Source organism: Phocoena phocoena, chromosome 12, assembly GCF_963924675.1.
Source record: "Phocoena phocoena chromosome 12, mPhoPho1.1, whole genome shotgun sequence".
Classification (NCBI taxonomy): domain Eukaryota; kingdom Metazoa; phylum Chordata; class Mammalia; order Artiodactyla; family Phocoenidae; genus Phocoena; species Phocoena phocoena.
Genome location: NC_089230.1, coordinates 73,276,239 through 73,304,168, shown reverse-complemented (window position 1 = coordinate 73,304,168; position 27,930 = coordinate 73,276,239). Strand labels below are relative to the sequence as shown.

Here is a 27,930-nt window from a genome sequence, read left to right as displayed (position 1 = left end):
TTATCCTTGAATAATATTTCATTGTTTTTTATTTATCCACACATCAGTTGATAGACATTTGAGTTGTTTCGCCTTCTTGGCCATTATGAATAATGCTTCTTTGAACATTCATGTACAAGTTTTTGGGTGGACATGTTTTCATTTCTCTTGAATATGTGTACCATACCCAGGAGTAGAATTGCTGGGTTGTATGGTAATTCTATGTTTAACATTTTGAGAACTGCCTGACTGTTTTCCAAAGCAGCTGCACCAATTTACATTCCCACCAGCACTGTACAAATGTTCCAGTTTCTCCATATCTTTGCCAATACTTATTATTGTGTTTTTTATTATAGCCATCCTAGTGTGTATGAAGTATCTTGTGGTTTTGATTTGCATTTCCCTGATACTTAATGATGTTGAGTATCACTTCATGGACTTTTTGGACATTTGTGTATCTTCTTCGGGGAAATGTCTATTCATATTCTTTGCCCATTTCAAAGTTATTTGTCCTTTTATTATTGACTTGTAAGAGTTCTTTATATATCTGGTTCAGGTCCCTTATCAGAAATATGGGAGATATATTTTCTTCCATTCTGTCAGTTGTCTTTTCACTTTGTTGATGGTATCTTTTGAAGCAGAGAAAGGTTTTTAATTTTGATGAAGTCCAGTTTATTTTCTCCTTGCTTGTGTTTATATTGCTTATGCTGCTTTTAGTGTTATTTCTGAGAAATCCTAAGAAGACCTAGCTCTGGGCCTTGAGGATTTATTCCTGTACTTTTTTCTAAGAGTTTCATAGTTCTAGCTGTTACATTTAGATCTGTGATTCATTTTGAGTTGATTTTTGTATAGGTGTGAGGAAGGAGTCCACTTCATTCTTCTACATATGAATATCCAGTTATCCCAAAGCCATTTGTTGAAAGACTTTTTAACCCTCATTTAATTGTATTGGCTAGTTCTTAGATCCTTCTGCAGATCCACAAACCCAGCTCTAGGGAAGGGTGCAAAGTTAAAAGTCAGATAGGACACCAAAAAGGTGGAGAGGCCACATTATTTATTTATTTATTGATTGATTGATTGATTGTTGATTGATTGATTGATTGCTGTGTTGGGTCTTCATCGCCGCACACGGGCTTTCTCTAGTTGAGGCGATGGGGGCTACTCTTCATTGTGGTGTGCGGGCTTCTCATTGCGGTGGTTTCTCTTGTTGTGGAACACGGGCTCTAGGCACACAGGCTTCAGTAGTTGTGGCACACGGGCTCAGTAGTTGTGGCTTGCAGGCTCTAGAGTGCAGGCTCAGTAGTTGTGGCACACAGGCTTAGTTGCTCTGTGGCATGTGGGATCTTCCCAGACCAGGGATCAAACCCGTGTCTCCTGCATTGGCAGGCGGATTCTTAACCGCTGTGCCACCAGTGAAGTCCCCACATTGATTTTTAAGTTGAGCCTCGATTCCTTGTTACTACTGCACATTAGTTATCTATTCTATTGCTGTGTAACAAATTACCCCCCAACTCAGTGGCCTAAAACAACAAAATTTCTCTAGGTCATGAATTTGAGAGACTTAGCTATGTAGTTCTGGCTCAGGATCTCTCATGAAATCAGTCAAGATGTCAGTTGGTACTGCAGTCAAATCAAGGCTTTCTTAGGGATGAAGAATCTGCTTCTAAGATGGCTCATTCACGTGGCTGTTGGCAGAAAGCCTCGGTTCCTTACCACAGAAACCTCTCCATAAGGTTTGTTGAAGTGTCCTCGTGATGTGGCAGCTGGCTTTCCCCAGATCTAGTGATCTAAGAGAGAGAGCAGGGAGGAAACTGAAGTGCTTTTATGACCTAGTCTTGGCCATTACAAATTGTCACTTCTGCCTTACTATTTTCTTTAGAATTGAGTCCCAGAATCCAGCTCACAGGGCTGGAGAATTAGGCAGTGCTTTTTGAAAGTAATATCAAAGAATTTGTGGACATATTTTAAACTATCTCATATACTCGTCAGTTTTATTAAAAGTTTTATTAATTCCAAACAGCTTATGTTCTTTTATACTATATGCCCATTATCACTTAATAAAATTAGATGATCTCCAAGTCATTCATTTCTTTTTCTTTTTCCTATTGTTGTTGTTGTTATTGTTTTAATGTCCTTGATGTTTCTAATATAACCAGTCAGTGCATTTTAGGATCAAAACAGAGTAGAGGAGTATGTATCAGAATGTTATATCAGCAAATATGACAAAGAAATAACATGATTCCTAAAATGAAATAAGTACAGGAATATTTCCTCCTTTATAAATCCCTAAGTCCTCACAGCCATTTTTCCAGTTCCTAGAAAGCAACACATGAGTATTTATCTTTGAAGCTGTCTTTGAATACTTCCGTGAACCTGCGTACTAGCTGACTGAAGTTTTGATCACTCCTAACTCAAGGAACATTTAAAAGTTAGCCATTAATTCTGAACCCATTTTAATACTTTACTTTGTAACTTTGGTTCCTCCTGCAGACTTTTTTTGTAGGTGATGATTTTACATGACTTTGGAATTTGCCTCTAGTGGGACGCTGTGGGAGGATGAACACAGAAGAGCTGGAGTTATTGAGTGACTCCAAATACAGAAACTATGTAGCTGCAATTGATAAAGCACTAAAGAATTTTGAATACTCCAGTGAATGGGCAGATTTGATATCGGCACTTGGAAAACTTAATAAGGTATGTCTGTCTTACTCATTTTATAAAATGGAGTAAAAATCGGAAATCTGCATCTGTATTTACTGAATTTCTCTCAACCTTGAAGTAAAGAATTTAAAAACATAGCTAAACCTCAATTACTTTTGACTCTGCTATTTTACTTCATGAGTTGCATGCCTATATAGTCAGACTTTTTTTTTTTTTTGAGGCCAAAACCACAACAGTACTTGAAAAATATAGTTATTCCTTTATTACCTATAAACACAAGTCTAGGAAGCAAATATGCTAACCATGAAGGTTAATAAGTTCCTGTAAATGAGCATCAGATATGGTTCTGGAGTTCCTAGCAGCAAAATGAAAAATTGCATGTGGAAAGCAGTAACTGCTGTGTCCTTTCCAAATGGTATGTAGCATTAAGAAAACATTTTATGTCCAGGCAGTTCTTAGTTATAGTCAGTACTTTTTACAGAAGTGACAAGCTGTTGCTTCGGCCTTGGAGCTTGGCCTTGAATGATCCTTCTTCACACGTCTGGTTGTTACCCACTGTTATTGTGGTGGCATCACTGATCAACTTGTAGCTTTAAATTTTGACCCCTTTTTTTTTTTTTAACTTAGATCAAAGTTTTCTCACTTCACACACATAGTTTTTATTTTGGGGGCTTTGGGGGTTTGTTTTTAATATCTGTTATTGAATACAAATGCTACTAAATATTAAAGGGACTAGGGGAGCAGATATGAAGGGCGAGCTCTTCCGGTAACTATTTTAACATCAAACAGTTTAGCATACGATTATTAGGAAAGAAATTTGTCTTAAAATACATACCAAGAACACTAGTTTTCAACCTCATACTATAGATAATTACCCTGATATCTTAAAAAAAAAGCCTTCATTTCCAATGCCAAGGATTTATCTTAAAATTAGGTGCACAAACTTCTGTTTGACATGTTAACTTCTAACATTTGTCATTTGAGGTTTGATAAATTCTCAAAACTTTTACAATATCCCCAAGAAATTGCATCCAAAAATATGAGTTTGTTTAAAGGTAGTTAGGTTCTTGTTTGTCCTGAAGGGTCTCTTTCTGAAGATTTATTAGGAACTACGTGTAAAAGCAGTTCATTAAATTGTGGAAATTAATTTGCCTAATTAAGTACATAATTAGTTTTTTATACTTTTTTTTTTTTTTTTTTTGCGGTACACGGGCCTCTCACTGTTATGGCCTCTCCCGTTGTGGAGCACAGGCTCCGGACGCGCAAGCTCAGCGGCCATGGCTCACGGGCCCAGCCGCTCTGCGGCATGTGGGATCTTCCCAGACCGGGGCATGGACCCGTGTCCCCTGCATCGGCAGGCGGACTCTCAACCACTGCGCCACCAGGGACGCCCCTAGTTTTTTATACTTAATCAGTATTCATGAAAACAGATTTCACTGTATCCAGATAATAAAACATAGGATATACAAGGCATTGGTGAAACTTACCTAAAATCATGGTGAAACAAGGCAAGGGTTATATAGATATAAATTTGTTGAAGATAGTCTAAATATGTTTTAGTATAAAATTTTATTTATTAATATACTAAATTATTATACCTCATTTATACAAGTTTTCTAACTCAAGTGCTTTTAGAAAATAATGCTATATTTTACTTTTTAAAAAAAAAATTTTTGGTATCAGTAGATTTTCTTTATTGAGGCATTTTGTGTTACACATCATTAAGTTTCCTTCTACAGAAGTACTTCTGGTAATAATTATACTTTTCTTTAAAATATATGTAAATATTGATTCTTTGCTCCTGCATCCAAAATGCAAAGTAATATTCTAGAAATGGAAGGCAGCTAGTTTCAAAAAATAAAAATATTTTGTAGTTGGAGTCTTATTAGTGTTGTGCCCTTGATTTGCTTTGCATTCATAGGTCTAATTTTATTTACATTCGTTACATCCAATTTAAAACTGGATTGAAGGCTTGTAGTGGGAAGAACATTGAAAATGTTATATCTAAGTGGACCTCAGACCCTCCGCTTTTTTTATGAAATGGAAAATCTAGTGCTTCTCTTCTGTACTGCCTTTGGCAGATCATTCATTTTATATATTTTAACCTCAGTTCTTTATTTTTTTAAATAAAGGACTTCTTTTGTGTTTCATCTAAATTCCAGTTCCGGTCTATTATACTGTATTCATTCTGAGTGTTCATTTTCTAGTATTCTATCAGCATTTTGCCATAATACTCTGAAGAACTGCATTTGTAAGTCTTTTATCACTTAAATAATCTCCTTTGAGTGATTTGTGAGATAGCATCTTCTTCTATAAATTCTGCCTTGACCATCATCTCTAAAGAAATGTAGTGGCTGAATAAATACAGCAACATGTATTTGGCCCAATTGGGAGATTAGTAAAAGCAAATGGGCAATTATAATCTCATGTATGTCCTTGTTAGCACTAGAATTACTTGCTATAATATGATATAGTACAGCAGTGGTTGTTCCTCTTCCAACAAAGTATCTATGTTGAGGTTCGATTTTCTTCATGTATTTCAAACAGTGTATCAAAAATAGGTTGAAGGCTGACTGACATTAAAGATTTGCAGACATCTGAAACGGTGCCTTTCTTCTGAACAAATTTGTTTTGGAAAGTATTGTTATTTTTCATAAAAATGTTATTTCTGTTAACACGTAATGAGTTTTTTTTTAACAAATTAATAAATATTTTTAAATCCTCAGTTTTAATTTTAAATCCAGTATTGACAGATGTAACTGACAAAAACAAAAATTTTTTGACATCCTCTATAAGTTTTTCAGAGTGTAAAGAAGTCCTATAAGGGTTTTTGGTAATACTATGCTAGAAAATGGAAATAAAGTGAAATGTAATATTTTTCTCAACTGAATTAAAATGTTTTCTTCAAGGTTTTACAAAATAATGCAAAGTACCAAGTGGTACCCAAAAAGCTGACCATAGGCAAACGCCTAGCTCAATGTCTACATCCAGCATTACCAGGTGGAGTTCATCGGAAGGCACTTGAAACATATGAAATTATCTTCAAAATCATTGGACCTAAGCGACTTGCCAAAGATCTTTTTTTATATAGGTGAGAATAATTTTACTGTCTATTTGCATGTAAGTAAAAAGTATTTTTAGCTATTTTATGCTTTTTGCAGTAAAAGGTAAAAATTGAAAAGTCCTTGATGAAAGTTTTCAGATGTCAGTCTTAAATATTTTGATAAATAAATACTTCAGAAAAATTTACAGTATTTCTTTCTTTCTTTTTTAAGATTTATTTATTTATTTATTTATTTTGGCTGTGCCAGGCCTTAGTAGCAGCATGCGGGATCTTCATGGCGGCATTCAGGATCTTTTAGTTGCAGCATGCGTACTCTTAGTTGTAGCATGCGGACTTCTTAGTAGTGGCGTGCAGACTCTTAGTTGCAGCATGCATGTGGGATCTAGTTCCCTGACCAGGGATCAAACCCAGGCCCCCTGCATTGGGAACGTGGAATCTTACCCACTGGACTACCAGGGAAGTCCCTAATATTTCTTAATACAAGAATTTTTTCCTTCTCAGATGTCATTTTTGAAAAGTTTATTTTTTTTCAAAATTGTTGAGACTACAGTGCATTCTATGTTTTTAAGCTAGAGAACTACCCTGAGAAAAAATAGATACCTTGATCTCTTAGCACCTTTCAACATAGTTGACCATTCTCTACTTAAAATAGTCTTTTTCTCTTGCCTTCTGTTATACTGCATTCTCCAGTTTTGTTACTTTCTCAATCTCCTTTACCAACCTTTTCTCCTTTCCCTAAACTCTACATATGGAGTTCCTTAAGGCTTGCTTAGTCCTGTACCTAATGTTTTTACTTTATATTCTCTCCTTGGGCATGCTTATCCAAGCCATGATTTATCTTTTATGTGCAGACTCCCAACTTGGTATCACTAGTGCTGACTTCTGCTTTAAACTCCTGGCTTTCTCGCCACCTCAGTGTGGATCTTTAAAGGCAACTGAAGCTCAACCTGCTCCAAACTAACCTCACCTTCTCCCATAAACCTGGCCATCTGCAGTGCACTAAAGCTCAGTAAATGGCACCACCATCCATCCATTTACGCCTGAAATCTCAGACTTACACTTGACATCTTGTTTTCTTTGCCCATATTCTCCTTCCTCTCATGAACATTCTGTCGCTAAGAGTTCTATCTCATGGTGGTTAAGAGCAGAGGCAGTGGAGTCAAGACAATTCATATTTACAGCTAACTGGCTCTGTGATCGTGAGCCATTTTCTTCCCCTCTCTCTGTATGTATTCTCATCTGCAAAAATGGGAATAAGATGATCAATTTCATAGTATTGTTAACAGAATTAAGAGTTAATATATATAAAGTGCTTAGAACAATGTACAGCATGTAATAAGTCCTCAATAAATGTTAGCTATTGTTCCATGTTCCAAATACATCTACCTCTCTCTACGCTTGCTGGCAGCATCCACACTAAGTAAGCATTATCTCTAGCCTGGTCTTTGTTACTGGCCTCCGAATATTCATATAACATCTGTTCTTATTCTCTTACACCCTTTTCTCCACATAGTATCAGAGTAAACTTTTTAGTACATTGAATAGGTAATGTCATTCCTCTGTTAAAAACCTCCATTGACTTCCTCCTGTCGCTTAAAAATAGAATTCAAAGCCCTTACTATGGCTTTTAAGGCTTTATATACTTTGGCCCAGTCTGTGTCAGTGACCTCTTAACTCCTATCACTTTCTACCCAATTTACTCCATTCTGACAACATAGGTCTCTGCTTATTCTTCCTCATTTTCTTTGTTTTCCTCACCCTGTAATGCTTTAATCCAGGTCTCTGATCAAATATCAGCTCATAGAAGTCTGCGTATTTACTTCTACATCTTTGTCATTAGTACTCTGCAGTTTTACTGTGATGTATTTAGAGGTAGATATCTTTTTCTTTATCCTGGTTGGGATTTTAAAATCTGTAAATCAATACCTTTCATCAATTCTGGAGTCTCTTTAAATTGACTTTACTCCATGTATTCTCTCTTCCTTTTTTGGAACTATGATTAAACATATGTTAGAACTTCTCGTTCTGGCTTCCCCGTATCTTATCCTCTCTTCCATTTTAGTTTGATGTAGTCACACTTGTTTATTTTTGCTTTTGTTGCCTTTGCTTTAGGTTTCTTATCCAAAAAAATCATTGCCAAGGCCAGTGTCAGGGAGCTTTTCTCTATGTTTTCCTCTATATTTTATGGTTTCAGGCCTTATATTTAAGTCTTTAATCCATTTGGAGTTAACTTTTGTAAGTGATGTAAGATAGGGGTCTAATTTCGTTCTTTTGCATGTGCATATCCAATTTTCCTCTATCATTCATGACATTGGTGATGCAGACATCCTTTTTTACTCTGGTTAGTCTTGTCATGAGTTTATCAATTTTGTTAGTCTTTTTAAAAACAAACTTTTAACTTCATTGATCTACTTTACTGTGTATGTGTTTTCTCTTTCTTTAAATCCTGCATGGATGTTTTAAAAATAGAACCTAAAGTCAGTAATAGGTATTTTTAATACTAATAATAAACACTATATTCCAAGGAACAGCACTTTTTAATAAAAAACTGAAAATTGCTCAGTTACATGTAATAACTGATAGATTCCTTTCTTAAGGCAAGACTTTTCTTATATAACTCATGCCTGCTACTTTTTAAACTCTTAAATAACAGAAAGTTTACTTTAAGAAACAGCTGTTTTACGAAGTTGCAGTATATCTAATTTTATTAGCAATATGCTATATAAGAATAATAAATTAATTCTAGAATACCATGTCTAAATATGGCAGACATTCTTATATACACATAACTTATGGAGTAAAATTGTTATTGTGTATTTTTTAGAAGTATAGCTAATTTAAAAACTAAAGTTTATATTAATGTTGGACTTTTTATTTTTTATTAAGTAAGTTAATCTCAAGGTTTATGCTTTACATAAATACAAATACTTCTAAAGTTCTATAACCTATTATATGAAAAAATACCATATTGTGTCTTCAAACTTACTTTTTTTAATATGATACAGTACACAGAAGTGTTACTAAGAAGGCTAGACATGTAGTTTGAGCAGCGTAAAATATTAAATGGATATGTAAAGTAAACTTTTGATAATACAAACCCAGACTTCAGGCTAGAGAGATTTTACAGCAGTTAGTATTCAGGTGGCAGTTGAAGCCAAGAGAATGATTGAGATCACCCAGTACGTTGTGAATAATAAGGAGGGTAAAGGAATGAGACCATTCTGTGAATACTTAGGAGTCACATTATTTAAAGAGCAGGTGGAGGAAAGTAGTCATTGAAAAGGAACACGAAGAACCAGAGATAGAAAATGTACCAGGAGACAGCTCACCTGAAGCCAAAAGAGGAAAGAATTTCAAGAGAAAGTTGTGGTTAATAGTATCAAATATTACTGGCACATGAAACAGTAGGGACTGAAAATAGACCATCAAATCTGGCGATTAGTAGACATTGGTGACAGTATGGAGAACAGCTTCAGTAGAGCAGGTAGAAGTGTCGTGATTGAAGATCAGATGGGAGGTGATAAATTGGGAGAAGTGCTTTTTTTTTTTTCCCCCAAAAGTTGAAGTAGGAAGGCAGCTTCAAGCCAGGAGGTAGTTAAGATAAAGGTTTGGGGATTTTGTTGTTGTAATTTGTTCTCTTTTTAGAGTCATAGGAAAGATTTAAGTACAATTGTCAGTGGAGGAAGAAAGAAATTAGGGGAAAGAAAAAGGATGGTAGATAAAGCAGGGCCCTGGCAAAAGGAGACATTGGGCCCTGGGGCAAGGTAGCTTTGAAGAGGTTACTACTGTAGCTTTAAGTCACACTGTACTACCTAAAACTGAAGGCAGGAAAATGGCGAGTTGAGGGAATTCCCACTAGATGACCTCTGTTTTCTGTATAGAGTAGGAGCAAGACAGATTCTTAATTCATTTGGTAAGCACTTTGCAAGTGCAAGACTTGGTGTTAAGGATTTAGGATACAGAAATAAAAAGAGAGTCATGGTCTCTTGCTTTCTGGTATTACAGAATTATCTATTAGAATTACTCTTTTTTTCCCCCAGTTTTATTGGTAAATAATTGACATTCCTCACTGTGTAAGTTTAAGGTGTACAGCATGATGGTTTGATTTATATATACTGTGAAATGATTACCACAATAGGTTCAGCTAACATCATCTTTTCATATAGATACAATAAAAAGAAAAGAAAGAAGAAAAGAATAAAGGAAAAAAAATTTCTCCTTATGATGAGCACTCTTGGGATTTACTGTTACAACTTTCCTGTATATCATATAGCAGTGTTAACTGTAGTCATCATGTTTTACATTACATTCTTAGTACTCAATTATCTTATAACTGGAAGGTGGTGCCTTTTGACCACCTTCTTCTAATTCCCCCTCCCTCTACCATTGGCTCTTGTAACCACAAATTTGATCTCTTTTTCTATGAGTTTGGGTGTTTTTTTGTTTTGTTTTGGTTTGTTTTAAGATTCTACCTATAAGTGAGATCATATGGTATGTCTTTTTCTGTCTGACTTATCTCAGTATACTACCTTAAAGATCCATCCATGTGGTTGCAAATGGTAGGATTTCCTCATTTTTATGGCTGAATAATATTCCATTGTGTGTGTGTGTGTATACACATACACACAACTTCTTTATTCATCCATCAGTGGACACCTAGGTTGTTTCCATGTCTTGGCTATTGTAAATAATGCTGCTATGAACATGGGGATTCTTTTTGAGTTAGTGGTTTTTTTTACCTTTGAATATATTCCCAGAAGTGGAATTTTTAATTTTTTGAGGAATCTCCATACTGTTTTCTATAGTGACCGTACCAATTTGCAGCCCCTCCAGCAGTGCACAGGGGTTCCCTTGTCTCCACATCCACACCAGCATTTGTTATATCTTGTCTTTTTGATGATGGCCCTTCTGCCAGGCATGAGATGTTATCTCACTGTGGTTTTAATATGCATTTCCCTGTTGACTAGTGACGTTGAGCATCTTTTCATGTACCTGTTGACCATTCATGTATCTTCTTTGGAGAAAAGTCTATTCAGGTCCTTTGCCCATTTTGTAATTAGGTTATTTGTTTGTTGGCTATTGAGTTGTACAAGTTCTTTATGTGTTTTAGATGCTAACCCTTTATCAGATACGTGGTTTGCAATTTTTTTCCCGTTCTGTAGGTTGTCTTGTTACTTTGTTGATGTTTCCTTCTGCTGCTGCAAGGAATAGCATTACTTTTTTTGTTTTTGGCTGCACTGTGTGGCATGCGAGATCTTAGTTCCCCGACCAGGGATCGGACCCTTGCCCCCTGCAGTGGAAGCGCAGAGTCTTAACCCCTGGACCTCCAGGGAAGTCCCTAGCATTACTTATTATTATCACAGCAGTAGGATTACTTACTGTGAGTAAGAACAGAATTACTTATTAGAATAAGTGTTAGGTTCTATGGGAACATCAAATAGGGAGCCTAACCTAGTCTAATTAGGAGACAGTCTCCTCAAGGAAACAGCTTAGGCTGAGTTCCTGAGTCCTAGGAATCATCCAGACAACAAGGAGGTTGTGAGTAAGGGAGCAGGAATTGTATCTTTCAGAGCAGCATGTGCAAAGGCCTGCTCGCTAACGAGGGTGTGGAAAGTTCTAAAATGAACTTGAGAGGAATTCTTCAGTGTAGCTGGAGCAGAGGGTGCAGGAGTGATATTGGTGAGCATACATGGTCTCTATAGAAGTATGTAGTAGCAAGATGTTAAAAGCCACATTAAGCATTTAGACTATATCTTAAAGGCAGCAGGAAACCAGTGGAAGGTTTTATTGAGAACAGCTGCTTCAGGGCTATCCTGAAGCAGTACTTGGTAAGACATGATGATTGAGATATCTTGGTGGTCTCTTCTAAGGAGCTATCTGATGGAGATGGAGAGAATTTATTATATTCAAAAAATATCTAGGAGAATGGCTTGGAGAGAAAACTTGGTAATTGATTCCGATTTAAAGTAGATTTTTTTAAAAGGGTCAAGGGTCACTCTAAGATGTATAGCCTTTGGTCAACCAGATGGATGCTGATGCCATATTTTGAAATGGAAATTACAGGGGAAGGATCAGGATTTGGGGCAGGGGGAGAGAGGGGACTCTGTTTATGAATTGTGAAATTTGAAGGCCTTGTGAAACAGCTAGGTGGCCACTGGGTTTATGAGTATGAAGCTCAGGTGAGAGACCTAGGTTGGTTTAATGGATATAGAAGGCATCACTATACGAGGTACCATTTTCAGCTGAGCAGTATAACATTATTTCATTTTAAAAAGATTTATACACACATGTTGGTACATATGAATTAATATTTTATAGTTATTTTATCCCCCACTTTTATTTTTATAAAACAGTTCTGGACTATTTCCTCTTCTTGCAAATGCTGCCATGTCGGTGAAACCAACATTGCTAAGTTTGTATGAGATATATTATCTGCCTTTGGGTAAAACACTGAAGCCTGGTCTACAAGGATTGTTAACTGGTATTCTTCCTGGCTTAGAAGAAGGGTCAGAGTACTATGAGAGGTAAGATAGTACTGTTATTGCTGCAGCTAAGTAATCAAAGTCATGGATTTGTCAGCAAGCATCCTTAAATCAATAATATTAGCATCACAAAAACTAATTATTCTTGACACTTCAGTATATCACCTGAAGATTTTTATAGCAAAAAAATTATTGTAGTGTGTCTAGTTTGTGTATCACACTGAAAATTTAGCTGAGTAATAAGAGCACAGACCTGGAAGGTAGATGGACTGGGTTCAAATCCTAGTTTGACAGACACTGTGTGAGCTTAGGAAAGCTTTTTCAACATTTCTGAACTTTATTGAGTTTTCTCATGTATAAAAAAGCATAACCTATTTCATTGTGTTACTATAATATTTCAATATCGCTTAGTCTAGTGCCTAGCACATAAAAATCACTCAAAAATTTGTGACCCATAATTTAAAATAATAGTACAATAGATAGGACATTTAAATTAATAAAATGAATGGGAAATTGGGCCATGTACCATCAATTTTTAAATTGTTAATGGTGGAAAATAGCCTAGCATCAACCTATTGACATGATACTCTTGATATTTTAACTCTTCAAAGAAAATGATTTGATCTGTTTTGGAGCCTATCATTTCTTTGGAAGTTAATAGTGGTAGACAATGCAGGGTAACGTTAAGTATCTTTAATATCTCTGTTACTGATATTCGTACCAAAAAGGAAATTATGAATTAAGGTGGCAGAAAAAGAAAATGCCAAACTTTCTTTACGAGTACATGTAATGATTTAAATTTAAATAATTTATTCCAGTGCATTGACCAGCTACTCTTTTATTGTATTTCATCTGCTCCCATAATGCTGTAAGAATCTAATCCTGAAAATATTGGATTACTCTTATAAGCTACTTTGAGAAAAAATACTTTAGTCCTCAAAACTTATCATTTACTTTTATTAACTTTTTTACTTACTTGCTTACAAGTTTAGAAACACAATATGAGATTATTAAGTTTATAAATCAGTCTTGTTTTAAATTGTTTTATTAATTCTCCTAAGGGAAGCATACAATGAATACCATTTCATAAATCTGCTAGTTATAATTAAAAATTTAACGTAGAAATTGAATAATGATCTTTATGACTGTGGTATCTCTATGATTTAATCTTGTTATGTGCCTTAGTCTTTTGGGCTGTTGTAACAAAATATCACAGACTGGGTAGAAATTTATTTTCAGAAATTTAGAAATATTCAGAAATGCAAAAGTTCAGAAATTTATTTCTCACAGTTCTTGAGGCTGGGAGTCCAAAATCAAGGTGCCAACATGACCATGCTCTGGTGAGAGCCTTCTGCCTGGTTCATAGCTGGAGCCTTTTCCCTATATCCTCATCTACTGGAAGGGACTTTGGAGCTCTGTTGGTATTTCTTTCATAAGAACACTAATCTCATTCATGAGAGCTCTACCCTCATGACTTAAGCACCTCCCAAAGGTTCCACATTCTAATACCATCACTTTAGGGGATCAGGGTTTTAATGTATAAATTTTCAGGGGCCATAAACATTCAGACCATAGCAATATGTTTTGCCAGTTATTTCACACAAGTTCTATAAAATGATATGAAAACATGTTCTTTTAATGCGTAGTTAAATTGAGGCTAGAAGGGATTACAGTGTTAGTATTAAATCACATAGGAAGTAGAACTCGTCATCAGATTCTCTTGATTCTGAATCTGCTACACAGCAATGTAATAATTTTTGTGTATTGCATTGTTTATCTTATGTTTAAAACAAATGAAAGGTAATTATTCTTTAAATGCAGTTCTTAATAGAGCAATAATGCATCTCTGATTTTGTCATAGGATAATTCATTGAAATAGTGAATTACATAATGTGATTTCAAAGAGAAGGAAATATTTAGAAATAACCTTTAAAATTTTGTAGAAAATCAACAGAAGATATGTTCTGCTATAGGATTATTATTAACTGTAATGTATGTGTTTAACAACCCACTGAGGCAGATGGGACTTGCGGTGGTGTTTTTGTTATCTTCATTTTACGGTTGAGGAAACTGAACTGAAGAAAGACTAAGTGATTTCCCCAGATTACACAGCTAGTAATTGGGAGAGCCAGGACTTACACCCCAGTTCTCTGACTCTGACGTGTATGCTTCTTCCCACCTATGGAACACATGACTATGGCAGGGATGCTTTCATACATTCTGGGAGAGGATAATGATTTGTGTTTAACATCGTGAAACTAAATATTTCCCTTTTTCAACCACTTTATTTTGTACCTCAGAACAAACACATTATTGGAAAAGGTTGCTACTGCAGTGGACCAGTCGGCATTCTACAGTGCCCTCTGGGGTAGCCTTCTAACCAGTCCTGCTGTGCGTTTACCTGGAATCACGTATGTTCTCGCCCATTTGAACAGGAAGCTTTCCATGGAAGATCAGCTTTATATAATTGGCAGTGATATTGAGCTAATGGTAGGTATACATGTGGTTGCTCATTTAACTCATACTTCTTTATAGCCAGACACAAAATTCCAGATATTGAGAATCGTGCCATGAATGAAGTTCCTGTTTTCATGGAGCTTACATTTTTCATCAAGGAAACTTAAAGACCAAAATAGTCGCTAATTATTTTTTTGAAAACCTGCAAAGTTTTTTTCATGGAAAAGGAATTGTTATTTATATGTTATCTTTATTATCTGTTATTCAAGCAAATAAATGGTCTTTATTACCATCTTGCTAACTGATTAGACCATTGTTAACATAGCCACATTCATTATATTATCCCGAAGTGTACCTTCTGTTGGATCATAGATTTCTTTATAGGAAAGACAGATTTTAGACAAAGTGATAGCCAGATTCTGTATGGGATTTATGCAAAATGATGTATTACTAAAGCAGATAGTGAAAGATAGTTGAAAAAAATCACATTGTTTGCTTATACTTTTTAATTTCAAGATTAAGAACAGAAGGAAACCTTTTATCTCTGTAGAGTGCTGTACTCTTAAAATGAGCAAGGAGTGAAAACCAAAGAATCCCTTAAGGGTCATTTTGAAATGTTTAAAAAAAAAGGTTGTGATTAATCATCCTTTACTTTTTCCCCACATGATTATGAAATGACAGATTTTTATGCAGATTTTTGGTTATATGTATTAAAGTGTAATTAACATACACTGAAATTAACTCGTGTACAGTTGTATGAATTTGACAAATACATACAGTCATTTGTCAAATTCATACATACTATACATACTATAGTATACTATACATACTATATACACATATACATACTATATACACATATACATACTATAAAATCAAGATAGAGAACATTTACATCACCCCAAAAAGTTATTTTCTGTCCCTTCGTAGTCACTCTCATTCCCCTACACTCCCAAGTCCTTGTAAACACTGATCTATTTTCTATTCCTGTAGATTGTGCTTTTTGCAGAATGTTACATAATAGAATCATGCAGTGTTAGCTGTTGTTTGGTTTCTTTCACTTTGTACAACGTGTTTGAGAATCATCCATGTTTTTGCATGTATCAATAGTTTGTTCTTTTATATTGCTATGTAGTATTGTATGAATATACCATAGTTTGTTTATTCATTCACTGATTAATGAACATTTGAGTTCTTTACAATTTGGGGCAGTTATGAATAAAACTAATATAAACATTTGCGTACAGTTATTTATATAGACATATGTTCTTTTTTTTCCATTTACAACTATTTCTCTTTTTTTCATATTTATTTATTTGGCTGCGTTGGGTTTTGGTTGTAGCAAACGAAATCTTTTGTTGCGGTGCACGGGCTTCTCTCCAGCTGTGGCACTCGGGCTCTAGAGCGCATGGGCTCAATAGTTGCAGGGTGTGGTCTCTCTAGTTGTGGTGCACGGGCTCCAGAGCACGTGGGCTCAGTAGTTGAGGCACGCAGGCTCTCTAGGTGTGGCGCACAGGCTCTAGAGGCTGCAGGCTTAGTTACCCCGCAGCATGTGGGATCTTAGTTCCCCGACCAGGGATCGAACCCTCATCCCCTGCATTGGAAGGCAGATTCTTAACCACTGGACCACCAGGGAAGTCCCTCTTTTTTTTTTTAATTTTTATTTTATATTGGAATGTAGTTGATTTATAATGTTAGTCTCAGGTGCACAGCAACATGATTCAGTTATACATATACATATATCTATTCTTTTTCAAATTCTTTTCCCATTTAGATTTTTTTTTTTTTTTTTTTTTTTTTTTTTTGCGGTACGCCGCCCTCTCACTGTTGTGACCTCTCCCGTTGTGGAGCACAGGCTCCGGACGCGCAGGCTCAGCGGCCATTGGCTCAGGGGCCCAGCCGCTCCATGGCATGTGGGATCTTCCTGGACCGGGGCACGAACCCGTGTCCCCTACATCGGCAGGTGGACTCTCAACCACTGCGCCACCAGGGAAGCCCTCCCATTTAGATTATTACAAAATCTTGAGTAGAGTTCCCTGTGCTATACAGTAGGTCTTTGTTGGTTATCTGGTTTAAATACAGTAGTGTGAATATGTTAATCCCAACCTCCTAATTTATCTCTTCCCCACACCTTCCCCCTTTGGTAACCATAAGTTTGTTTTTTAAGTCTGTGAGTCTATTTCTGTTTTGTAAATAAGTTCATTTGTATCATTTTTTTTAAGATTCCTTATATAAGCAATATCATATGATACTTGTCTTTCTCTGTCTGACTTACTTCACTTAGTATGATAATCTCTGGGTCCATCCATGTTGCTGCAAATGGCATTATTTCATTCTCTTTAATGGCTGAGTAATATTCCATTGTATATATGTACCACATCTTCTTTATCCAGACATATATTCTTATTTCTTGGGAAAATACATAGGAATGGGATTCCTGCTTTATAAGGTAAATATATGTTTAACTTTTTTTATAACAGCTTTATTGAGATATAATTCACATACCATGAAATTTATCCTTTTGAATTGAATAGTTCAGTGGTTTTTAGTATATTCACAAAGTTGTACAACTATCACCACTAATTTGAGAACATTTTCATCACCCCAGAAAGAAACCCCATCTGTACCCATTAATCACATCACATTTTCCCTCACTCCTGTCCCTAGCAACCACTGTCTATTTTCTGTTTCTATAGATTTGCCAATTCTGGACATTTCATATAAATGAAATATATGATATGTAGTCTTTTATGAATAGCTTCTTTCACTTACCATAATATTTTCAAGCTTTGTTCATATTGAAGCATGTACTTCATTCCTTTTAATAGCTGATTAATATTCTACTGTATGGATATAGCACATTTTATTTATCCATCATTCAGTTAATTACAGTTTGTGTTACTTCTCCTTTTTGGCTATTAAGGAATAATGCTTTATGAACATTCATGCAGAAGTTTTTGTGTAGACATAAGTTCTTGTATCTTCTAGGTATACACCTAACAGTGGGATTACTGGGTCATATGGTAACTGTGTTTAACTTTTTGAGGAACTGGCAAACTGTTTTCCAAAGTTACTGTACCGATTTACATTCCAATTAGCAATATACGAGGGTTCCCTTTTCTCTACATCCATTTCAATACTTGTTACTGTCTTGTCTTTTTTATTATAGCCATCCGAATGGCTTTGAAGTGTTATCTCATTGTGGTTTTGATTTGCATTTCCCTAATGATTAATGGTGTTGAACATATTTGTGGTTATTGGCCATCTTTAAATCTTTGGAGAAATGTCTGTTCAAATTCTTTGCCCATTATTTAAATTGGTTTATTTCTCTTTTTGTTGTTATGTTGTAGGAGTTCTCTATACATTATGGATATTAAATTCTTATCATATATATGATTTTAAAATATTTTCTCCCATTCAGTTGTCTTCTCACTTTCTTAATAGTGTCCTTTGAAGCACAAAAATTTTAATTTTGATCAAATCCAATTTATCTGTTTTCTTTTTTGTCATTTGTGCTTTTGGTGTTAGATATTATCTAAGAAATTGTGTCTAATCTAAGCTCAAACAGATTTAGTTTTATATTTTGTCCTAATATATGTTTTAAGGTTACAAGAAACCACCAAACTATTTTCCAAATGTATTGTTACATTTCCTTTTAATGACTTAATGGAAGTTTTAAAGAAGTCATTTTTTAAAATTTCTTTAAAAATCAATTGCCATAGTTGGATAACTGTTTATAATACATCACAGTCAAAGGACTAGCCTCCTTATTATTCAAAGAGCTACGTAAATAAATAAGTAAATATTAACAGTCAAGTAGAAAAATTGATTTGAACAGAAACTTAACCTAAGGAAATAAAAATAATTCAAAGGTACGAAAAAATTCTGTGTTATTTGTAAGAAGAGAAATAAAAATTTAAACTGTATGAAGATACCCATTTTCATATATCAGATTGACAAAAACAAGAAACGTGTGGGTTAACACGGAAAAACAATTTGTCACACAGAGCTGGTGAGAATATAAATATACATAACCTTAAGACAAAGCATTACACTATTTAAATTGCAACTGCGTATATCACAATATCTGGCAATTCTGCTTTGAAAGATTTATCCTGTAGGTGTGCTTGTATATTATGTAAGTATATTGCAACATTACTTACAATAGTAAATGGTTGTAAGCAGTATAAATGTCTATCATTAGGAGCCTAGTTAAATAAATTAGGATTCATCTATGAAAGGAAGTATTTCTTTGGATATAAAAAATGAAGTTCTTTATGTAGTGTTAAGGAAAGCTCTGCAGAGTATGTTGTTAAATGAAAAAGGCAGAGTTTGGGATTATGCATGCATGTTTTTATTTACTTATATTTGCAGAAAGTATTCACTGGTAGTCTTGATTGTTTACACAAACAAAACTGGGTGGTTGGAAACAGATGGGGGAGAACCTTTTGGCTGTGTGCTCTTTTGTGCTCCTTAATTTTAAACTATTCTATTTACCTATTGAAAACAATGTACAAATGTGTAATTAGTGATAAAAGAAACTTGGAAGCATACTTCTATTTTTTGAGGAAAATGAAGCATTGTTACATTTTCATGGTAACTATTTCCCAGGGTAATACGCAATAGATACTAAAGGCTCTCTTATTTTAGGTAGAAGCAGTAAGCACTTCGGTGCAGGATTCAAGTGTACTGGTACAGAGAAGCACACTGGACCTCATACTCTTCTGTTTTCCATTCCACATGAGTCAGGTAAAACAGTAATGCCAGTATCAACATAAGGCATTCTTTCGACATTCATAGATTCCTGATGTGTAGTTATTTTTAAAATTGGATTTAAGTTGTATTCTCTTGTTTTATAAACCAGTAAGTACATAGAAAACAAGTTCCCTTTTTAAGGAGTGGAATTTGTGAAATTTGGGGGAAAATAAGATTTATTGATTTGGATAAGAATATGAAGAATGAAATAGATTATTTCATACCTTTAAAAAAAAAGTTTTAACCTTTAAAAGGCAAGAGGTATTGTTATTCATTGCTAGCTGTGAGTAAGCCAAAACTCTGAGACCCAGGCCTTCTACCTAGCTGTTATCTCTGTCCTAATGTCATCTTTTCTTGGTTTGGTGATTTGGGGTATGTATGTCAGACCCTTAGCAGAGTTGGCTGTAATTTGAAAGCCAAATATTTAGTTACTCTGACATTCTCTAGTACAGTTGAAACTTGAACAAGGGTTTGAACTGCACAGGTCCACTTATATGCAGATTTTTTTTCAGTAGTAAATACTACAGTACTACAGAATCCATGGTTTTTTGAATCCTAGGATACGGAACCGTGGATATGGAGGGCCGACTGAAATTATGCTTGGATTTTCCATTAACTGTCGACACTCTTAACCCCCTCTTTGTTCATGGGTCAACTGTACTTTCGTGACAGATGAGAATAGCTCACTTAAATCGTAAATGAAGCTGGAACTTAATTTAATTACTACCCTCATTTTTTAAGGAAGTGATCTAAATTCTTTTGAGTTCTAAATTACGATGAGCAATTTAGAGCACGAATGTGTAAGTATTCAGAATGGTGGAACTACATACCTAACAAATGTAATAAGAAATGGAAAACTTTTACCTCAGAAAAGTAAGTTTGTTTCTAAAACGTCATTAGCAGAAAAGACTATTTTGGGATTTTGTAAGAGCTGTGGTTAGTAGATAACTAGTGAATTTTCATTATAATTTGCCATGCTCAAATTTTTCCTTTATTGCTTTATTCAGGTTGAAATTGAGTTACTAATAATTGAAGAATCTTATACTTCATTGCCTATACTGTTCCCTAGTAATAGGAACAGTATATTTATAGGGGTGGGACATAAACCACCCCCAGTTTCTATTTTAAGACTTGCCATCCTTAAGCCAAGGGACTTTATTCTGCCTCTGGCTTTTCACAAAAACAGCTGCTGGGGCATATCGGTGTAGTCTGAACTTAGCAGTAGAGAGGTGGGAAAGCAGCCCACAAGATAAGAATGATTTTTTACGATGGCTTCACAGGCGAATTCTGTAAAACATTTAGAGAAGAGCTAACACCTATCCTTCTCAGACTCTTCCAAAATATAACAGAAGGAGGAACACTTCCAAACTCATTCCATGAGGCCACCATCACCGTGATACCAAAACCAGACAGAGATGTCACAAAGAAAGAAAACTACAGGCCAATATCACTGATGGACATAGATGCAAAATCCTCAACAAAATACTAGCAAACAGAATCCAACAGCACATTAAAAGGATCATACACCATGATCAAGTGGGGTTTATCCCAGAAATACAAGGATTCTTCAGTATACGCAAATCAATCAGTGTGATACACCATATTAACAAATTGAAGGAGAAAAACCATATGATCACCTCAATCGATGAAGAGAAAGCTTTTGACAAAATTCAACATCTATTTATGATAAAAACCCTCCAGAAAGTAGGCATAGAGGGAACTTTCCTCAACATAATAAAGGCCATGTATGACAAACCCACAGCCAACATCATCCTCAATGGTGAAAAACTGAAAACATTTCCACTAAGGTCAGGAACAAGACAAGGTTGTCCACTCTCACCACTATTATTCAACATAGTTTTGGAAGTTTTAGCCACAGCAATCAGAGAAGAAAAGGAAATAAAAGGAATCCAAATCGGAAAAGAAGAAGTAAAGCTGTCACTGTTTGCAGATGACATGATACTGTACATAGAGAATCCTAAAGATGCTACCAGAAAACTACTAGAGCTAATCAATGAATTTGGTAAAGTAGCAGGATACAAAATTAATGCACAGAAATCTCTGGCACTCCTATACACTAATGATGAAAAATCTGAAAGTGAAATTAAGAAAACACTCCCATTTACCATTGCAACAAAAAGAATAAAATATCTGAATAAACCTACCTAAGGAGACAAAAAACCTGTATGCAGAAAATTATAAGACACTGATGAAAGAAATTAAAGGTGTTACAAATAGATGGAGAGATATACCATGTTCTTGGATTGGAAGAATCAACATTGTGAAAATGACTCTACTACCCAAAGCAATATACAGATTCAGTGCAATCCCTATCAAAATACCACTGGCATTTTTCACAGAATTAGAACAAAAAATTTCACAGTTTGTATGGAAACACAAAAGACCCCGAATAGCCAAAGCAATCTTGAGAACAAAAAACGGAGCTGGAGGAATCAGGCTCCCTGACTTCAGACTATACTACAAAGCTACAGTAATCAAGACAGTATGGTACTGGCACAAAAATAGAAAGATAGATCAATGGAACAGGATAGAAAGCCCAGAGATTAACCCATGCACATATGGTCACCTTATCTTTGATAAAGGAGGCAAGAATATACGATGGAGAAAAGACAGCCTCTTCAATAAGTGGTGCTGGGAAAACTGGACAGCTTACATGTAAAACAATGAAATTAGAACACTCCCTAACAACATACACAAAAATAAACTCAAAATGGATTAAAGACCTAAATGTAAGGCCAGACACTATCAAACTCTTAGAGGAAAACATAGGCAGAACACTCTATGACATAAATCACAGCAAGATCCTTTTTGACCCACCTCCTAGAGAAATGGAAATAAAAACCAAAATAAACAAATGGGACCTAATGAAACTTAAAAGCTTTCACACAGCAAAGGAAACCCTAAGCAAGACCAGAAGACAGCCCTCAGAATGGGAGAAAGTATTTGCAAATGAAGCAATTGACAAAGGATTAGTCACCAAAATTTACAAGCAGCTCATGCAGCTCAATATCAAAAAAACAAACAACCCAATCCAAAAACAGACAGAAGACCTAAATAGACATTTCTCCAAAGAAGATATACAGATTGCCAACAAACACATGAAAGAATGCTCAACATCATTAATCATTAGAGAAATCCAAATCAAAACTACAATGAGATATCATCTCACTCCAGTCAGAATGGCCATCATCAAAAAGTCTACTAACAATAAATGCTGGCAAGGGTGTGGGGAAAAGGGAACCCTCTTGCACTGTTGGTGGGAATGTAAATTGATACAGCCACTATGGAGAAGAGTATGGAGGTTCCTTAAAAAACTAAAAATAGAAGTACCATATGACTCAGCAATCCCACTACTGGGCATATACCCTGAGAAAACTATAATTCAAAAAGAGTCATGTACCAAAATGTTCATTGCAGCTCTGTTTACAATAGCCAGGACATGGAAGCAACCTAAGTGTCCATCAACAGATGAATGGATAAAGAAGTTGTGGCACATATATACAATGGAATATTACTCAGCCATAAAAAGAATCGAAATTGAGTTATTTGTAGTGAGGTGGATGGACCTAGAGTCTGTCATACAGAGTGAAGTAAGTCAGAGAGAGAAAAACAAATACTGTATGCTAACACATATATGTGGAATCTAAGAAAAAAAAAAAAAAAAGCTCAAGAAGAACCTAGGGGCAAGACGGGAATAAAGACACAGACCTACTAGAGTATGGACTTGAGGATATGGGGAGAGGGAAGGGTAAGCTGTGACAAAGTGAGAGAGTGGAATGGACATATATACACTACCAAACGTAAAGTAGGTAGCTAGTGGGAAGCAGCCGCATAGCACAGGGAGATCAGCTTGGTGCTTTGTGACCACCAGAGGGGTGGGATAGGGAGAGTGGGAGGGAGGGAAACGCAAGAGGGAAGAGATATGGGAACATATGTATATATATAACTGATTCACTTTGTTATAAAGCAGAAACTAACACACCATTATAAAGCAATTATACTCCAATAAAGATGTGAAAGAAAGAAAGAAAAGGAGGGAGGGAGAGAGAGAGAGAAAGAAAGAAAGGGAAAGAAAGAAAGAAAGAGAAAGAAAAAGAAAGAAAGAAAGAAAACAAAGGAGATTATGGCAAAGAAATATGTGGCTCAAAAGCCTAAAATGTTTATTAAAAAAACTTATTAACCTTTACTGTTAAACATTCCCATTGCTTTCTTCCCTTTCAAACTTTCAACGCTATTAGTCCTTCAATATACTGATAGATGATTCAGCAAGATCTGAAGAATTGAGTCATGGTAGACTTAAATGGAGACGAACAGTGTAATCTCACTAGACCAGTACTTCTCAACCTTTTTTCAGCCTGAGCTGCTTTCAGTACTTTCTTACTTTACCATCTCTGTATCCCTACCAAGCAAAAAGATTTTCTCTGCCTTCCTTCTGTAATTTGCATTATGAAAACAATAGCTGTGTTGAATATGTTTTTTTAAAAGTACATACTCCACCCAGACCAATTCTAATACTCTTCCCCCCGCATTACTATACCATATTATTAGATTACCTGAGAAAAAGGATCAAAGGATCATGACAGAGTATTCTTTGTTCCCCACTTTCCTCCTTTCCATGTCTTGCATGTAATAAACTCATAACAAGTATTGATTGTAATGGTAATTTAAGAGAGCCTTCATTACCTTATCCCAAAAAGAGTGATTGCTGTTAGGAGTGTTAGCACTTCACAAGTTTATTAGACTCTCTTTATTAATTTTATGGAAAGTTGACCCTAATCTCTAGAAGTTAGACCTTTAATTGAGATTATAATAGAATTTTTTTCCATATTAGCAATACGTAGTGATGTCAATAGTAATCAAGAAGTGACTTCTTACTTTCTTAGGAAAGTAAGTTTTTCTCTCAAAATAAGATTGGAAGACATTAGTACTTTTCATATCTTGTGACAATATCTGTGACCTACATGTATCTGAGGTTAAATAGGTAGATCAGCAGTTCTTTGGTTTCAGGACCCCATTACATTCTTTAAAAATATTGAGGATCCTAAAAATTCTTTTGCTTATGTAGGTTAGATCTATCTATGTTTATCATATTATAAATTAAAACTGACAAATTTTAAAATATTTACTAATTCATTTAAAATAACAAAGTTATCACATGAGTACAGATTTTATGAGAGTATTTTCCAACACGTTAAAAAAATTAGTAGATTAGCATTGTTTGATATTTTTTGAAAATCTCTTTAATGTCTGGTCTCATAGTAGAAAGCAGAATGCTCGTATCTACTTCAGCATTCACTCTGTTGTGATTTTTTTCTTTTGATTGAAGTATATGGATAAAATTTGATCTCACACAGATACTAGTTGGAAAAGGAAGGAATATTTTAATAGCCTTTTTTGTTAAAATAGTATATTTTTCTTTGATACTATGCCAAAACTCAACAAGCCATAGTTTTTTAAAAAATTAGTTGTAATATGAAATCTAAAACCATATCAATGAACTTTTCATAGTGTGTTTCATTAAAATCCACTGGTCTGTCTTGCACTTTGAATAGATCTTTTACCCATACATGCTTTTGTAACATCATGATTGGTTGTTTGGAAAGTGTTGTTTCTAAATTATGCATATGTCCCAAGTGTTAACATAACAACAATCCCATTTACTAGTATCACCACTGATCTCATCAGTAAAGTCTGTTGGGTATTGGGAAGCTTTCAAGCCAGTTCGGTTCAGTTCAGTATAATTTCAAGCCAAATACAAATTTTCCAAAATTCTAATTTTCTCTTGGAAGCTTAAATTTTATTATTTGCAATAATGAATATTAATTGTTTTCCCTTGAAGTGACAGGCTCAGTTTGTTTATTTTTGAGAAAATGTCTGCCAGGTGTCCAAGCCTGAATAATCATAGATCATATCAGTCATTCTTTCAGGTAAAAGTGGTATTCTGTGACAAAAAGCTGGTAGTTCACCTCACAATTCAAATAGTCACACAAGTGCTTTTCCTCGAGACATCCATCATGCTTCAGTTTACAGTAGGAGTGCTTTATGTATACTCCTTTCATTACACAGAATATTAAAAGACAGGTACTCAAGAGTCAATATTTAATAAAATAAATGTTTGCTGTTTAATCATCATTCTTAAGTGAAACTGACTTTTCTTTTTTTGTTTTTGACTTTTACTGTAAATACATAACAGTAAAAAATACAATGACTACAAGTACGGTGGATGCCACTGCTGGTACTGCTTCTTTTTGTGTTAAGATGCCAGCAGTTTTACCCGGTATTGCGCGATCAGAGCCAATGTTAACACATCAAAAAAGGCAAACAACATCTTGGTATTGTTTTATATATATATTTTTACCTCGTGGTCCTCCTGAAAGGCTCTTACAGATCCCCAGGAGTCTGGGAACCGCCGTTTGAGAGTTGCTTAGAGGAATAGAAGACATCTGTGTTCAGATGAGTGCCTGTATTTTGGCAGCTATTGATGATCTGTGTTCTGTAACGTGTCAGTTACTTCTCTAAGATTCCTTTAAAATAGGCAGGCTGGGTGAATTCCTTTCTAATACTGTCTGTCAAAAAGCATGGTGTAGTAAAAAGTTGGGTAGTCTGATTAAGGAGAGGTACATTCACTATCAGCTGGGCACCAACAAGGCATTTAAGTACTTAGGCCCTATGAGGCTCTGGTCCTTTATTCTAAAGTGGTTGTGAGACTAGGTGATTTCTACCATACCTTCTAATGCTCAAATTCCAAAATTCTATTCTAAAGTGATTATCTAGTAATATTCTTAAAATTGCCAGCAATTTAATTAATTGCTTTCCTTTTTTCTTTTAACTTGAACCCTTTTAGCTGAAACCAGATCTCCTTTAGTAAATCATATTTTAAACATCTAATTAAGGCTATTAGGAAAGAGGCAAAGAAAAAAGTGAATTATTTCTCTTTAAAAGACCTTCAGTAAAATGAAAAAAAGAAATTAAGATTTGTTAAAGCTGGGTGATGGTTACAAAAAGGGTTCATTATATTGTTTTCTGTATTTCTCTGTGTTTGAAATACTACAGGATAAAAATTTTAAAAACAAGAAATGAAAGACTTGGAATTGATGAAGATAGTGAACTTCTGAAGAGTTTATTTATAGTCACTTGACACCACTACGAATGTGAAAGACTAAAGGCGTATTATTTTCTTGTGTCTGTCCCTTCTGGCTCCAATTTCTTTGTTTCTGACAGATTTTGCTAATATTGGATAGGATAAAAAACTTTAAAATGGAGGTTAAACTATTTCAGTTACAGTTTTAGCTGTGCAACTAAATAGCTGTGTTATCCAGCTTTTCTGTTTCCTAATCTGTAACATGGAAGTAATAATTCCTGTGTTTGAAAGATCAAATGAGATAATGTTGTATGAAAGTACCTCATAAACCCTCAAGTTCTGAATGTACTGTGAGGTATTATTTTTTTAAAGAGGAAGGAAAGTAATATATTTCTGTATGTGATTAAGTATGACCACGTTCCCAACTATTGCAGGCCACTCGACCAGACATGATAAGGATCTTGTCAGCAGCCCTGCACGTAGTATTAAGGAGGGATATGTCCCTGAACCGAAGACTTTATGCCTGGCTTCTCGGTAAGTGTTTGATGTGTGTGGTCTTAGCTAGGAAAGGATGAAGGGAAATTTTCCATACATAAGTATTATCAAGTTTATGTATGTCCTAAATTAAGAAACTAAAAGTTTACTTAAATAGATAATAAAAATAAAGACAGTATGAGTTGTGTATGGTATGAAGAAATCTCAAAAGCTTCTTAGTTGAAGAAGCTGTTTTAATCTATAGGTCGTGTTCCCTTTGACAAGATTTTTTTCCCCTTATAAATTGAGGCTATTATACTCTAAGTATGTAGACAAAGAAGGATAAATTCATAATCAGGATAATGACGTAATATCCAAAACTTGAAAGGAATCAGGACTAGTACTCCTGTCCCACACATGTTACCCGTCTCCCACTCAGGCAGTAAAACATTGTGTACACTTTGTTCTTCCGTACTTTTTGTGTTTGGCCTGTTCACAACTCTTTACTGCCTGGAGTGAGAAGACACCATATAACTTACTTTGGATTTTCTGAATCTTCAGTTCTTTCACTGTTTGAAAAAAACCAAGATAATTCTGGAAGTTTACTATGATACTCACTTATGTATTGAATTGGTTTCCCTTTATTAAACTATCTAAAATCTCTCTTGCTGACATTGATTGGGCTACTAATTGGTAAGTGTTTAGTGCTGTTTTTGAGATATTTGCTGTTTTGGTATTTAGTGAACAACAGTTTTAAGAACTCCATTTTAATTTATTTTACAATTTGTTTCCATGGAGGTTTTGATAACAACGGTGCTATCATAGGACCCAGAAGCACAAGACACAGCAATCCTGAAGAACACGCTACTTACTATTTCACTACCTTTTCAAAAGAATTGTTGGTTCAGGTAATGGATGCTTTCATTTTATTTTTTGGTTACTCCGTGACCACTGTA

The 27,930-nt window shown here is 35.0% G+C and overlaps 1 protein-coding gene across 5 annotated transcripts in view; it reads left to right on the top strand.

Annotated features, from left to right (window-relative positions):
- Nucleotides 1-2,535: 2,535 nt before the first annotated feature.
- Nucleotides 2,536-27,930, top strand: part of DOP1A (DOP1 leucine zipper like protein A) — an 86,506-nt gene continuing 61,111 nt past the window's right edge. For 2 of the 5 annotated variants that reach the window (XM_065888484.1, XM_065888482.1), the window contains exons 1-7: nt 2,536-2,673; nt 5,550-5,731; nt 12,058-12,228; nt 14,487-14,676; nt 19,294-19,392; nt 26,935-27,034; nt 27,800-27,882. In XM_065888484.1, coding sequence (XP_065744556.1) covers nt 2,536-2,673; nt 5,550-5,731; nt 12,058-12,228; nt 14,487-14,676; nt 19,294-19,392; nt 26,935-27,034; nt 27,800-27,882 — 963 coding nt within the window. Of the gene's footprint in view, nt 2,674-5,549; nt 5,732-12,057; nt 12,229-14,486; nt 14,677-19,293; nt 19,393-26,934; nt 27,035-27,772; nt 27,883-27,930 lie in introns of those variants that run through there. The other 3 variants (XM_065888485.1, XM_065888483.1, XM_065888486.1) reach the window with 2 other exon arrangements.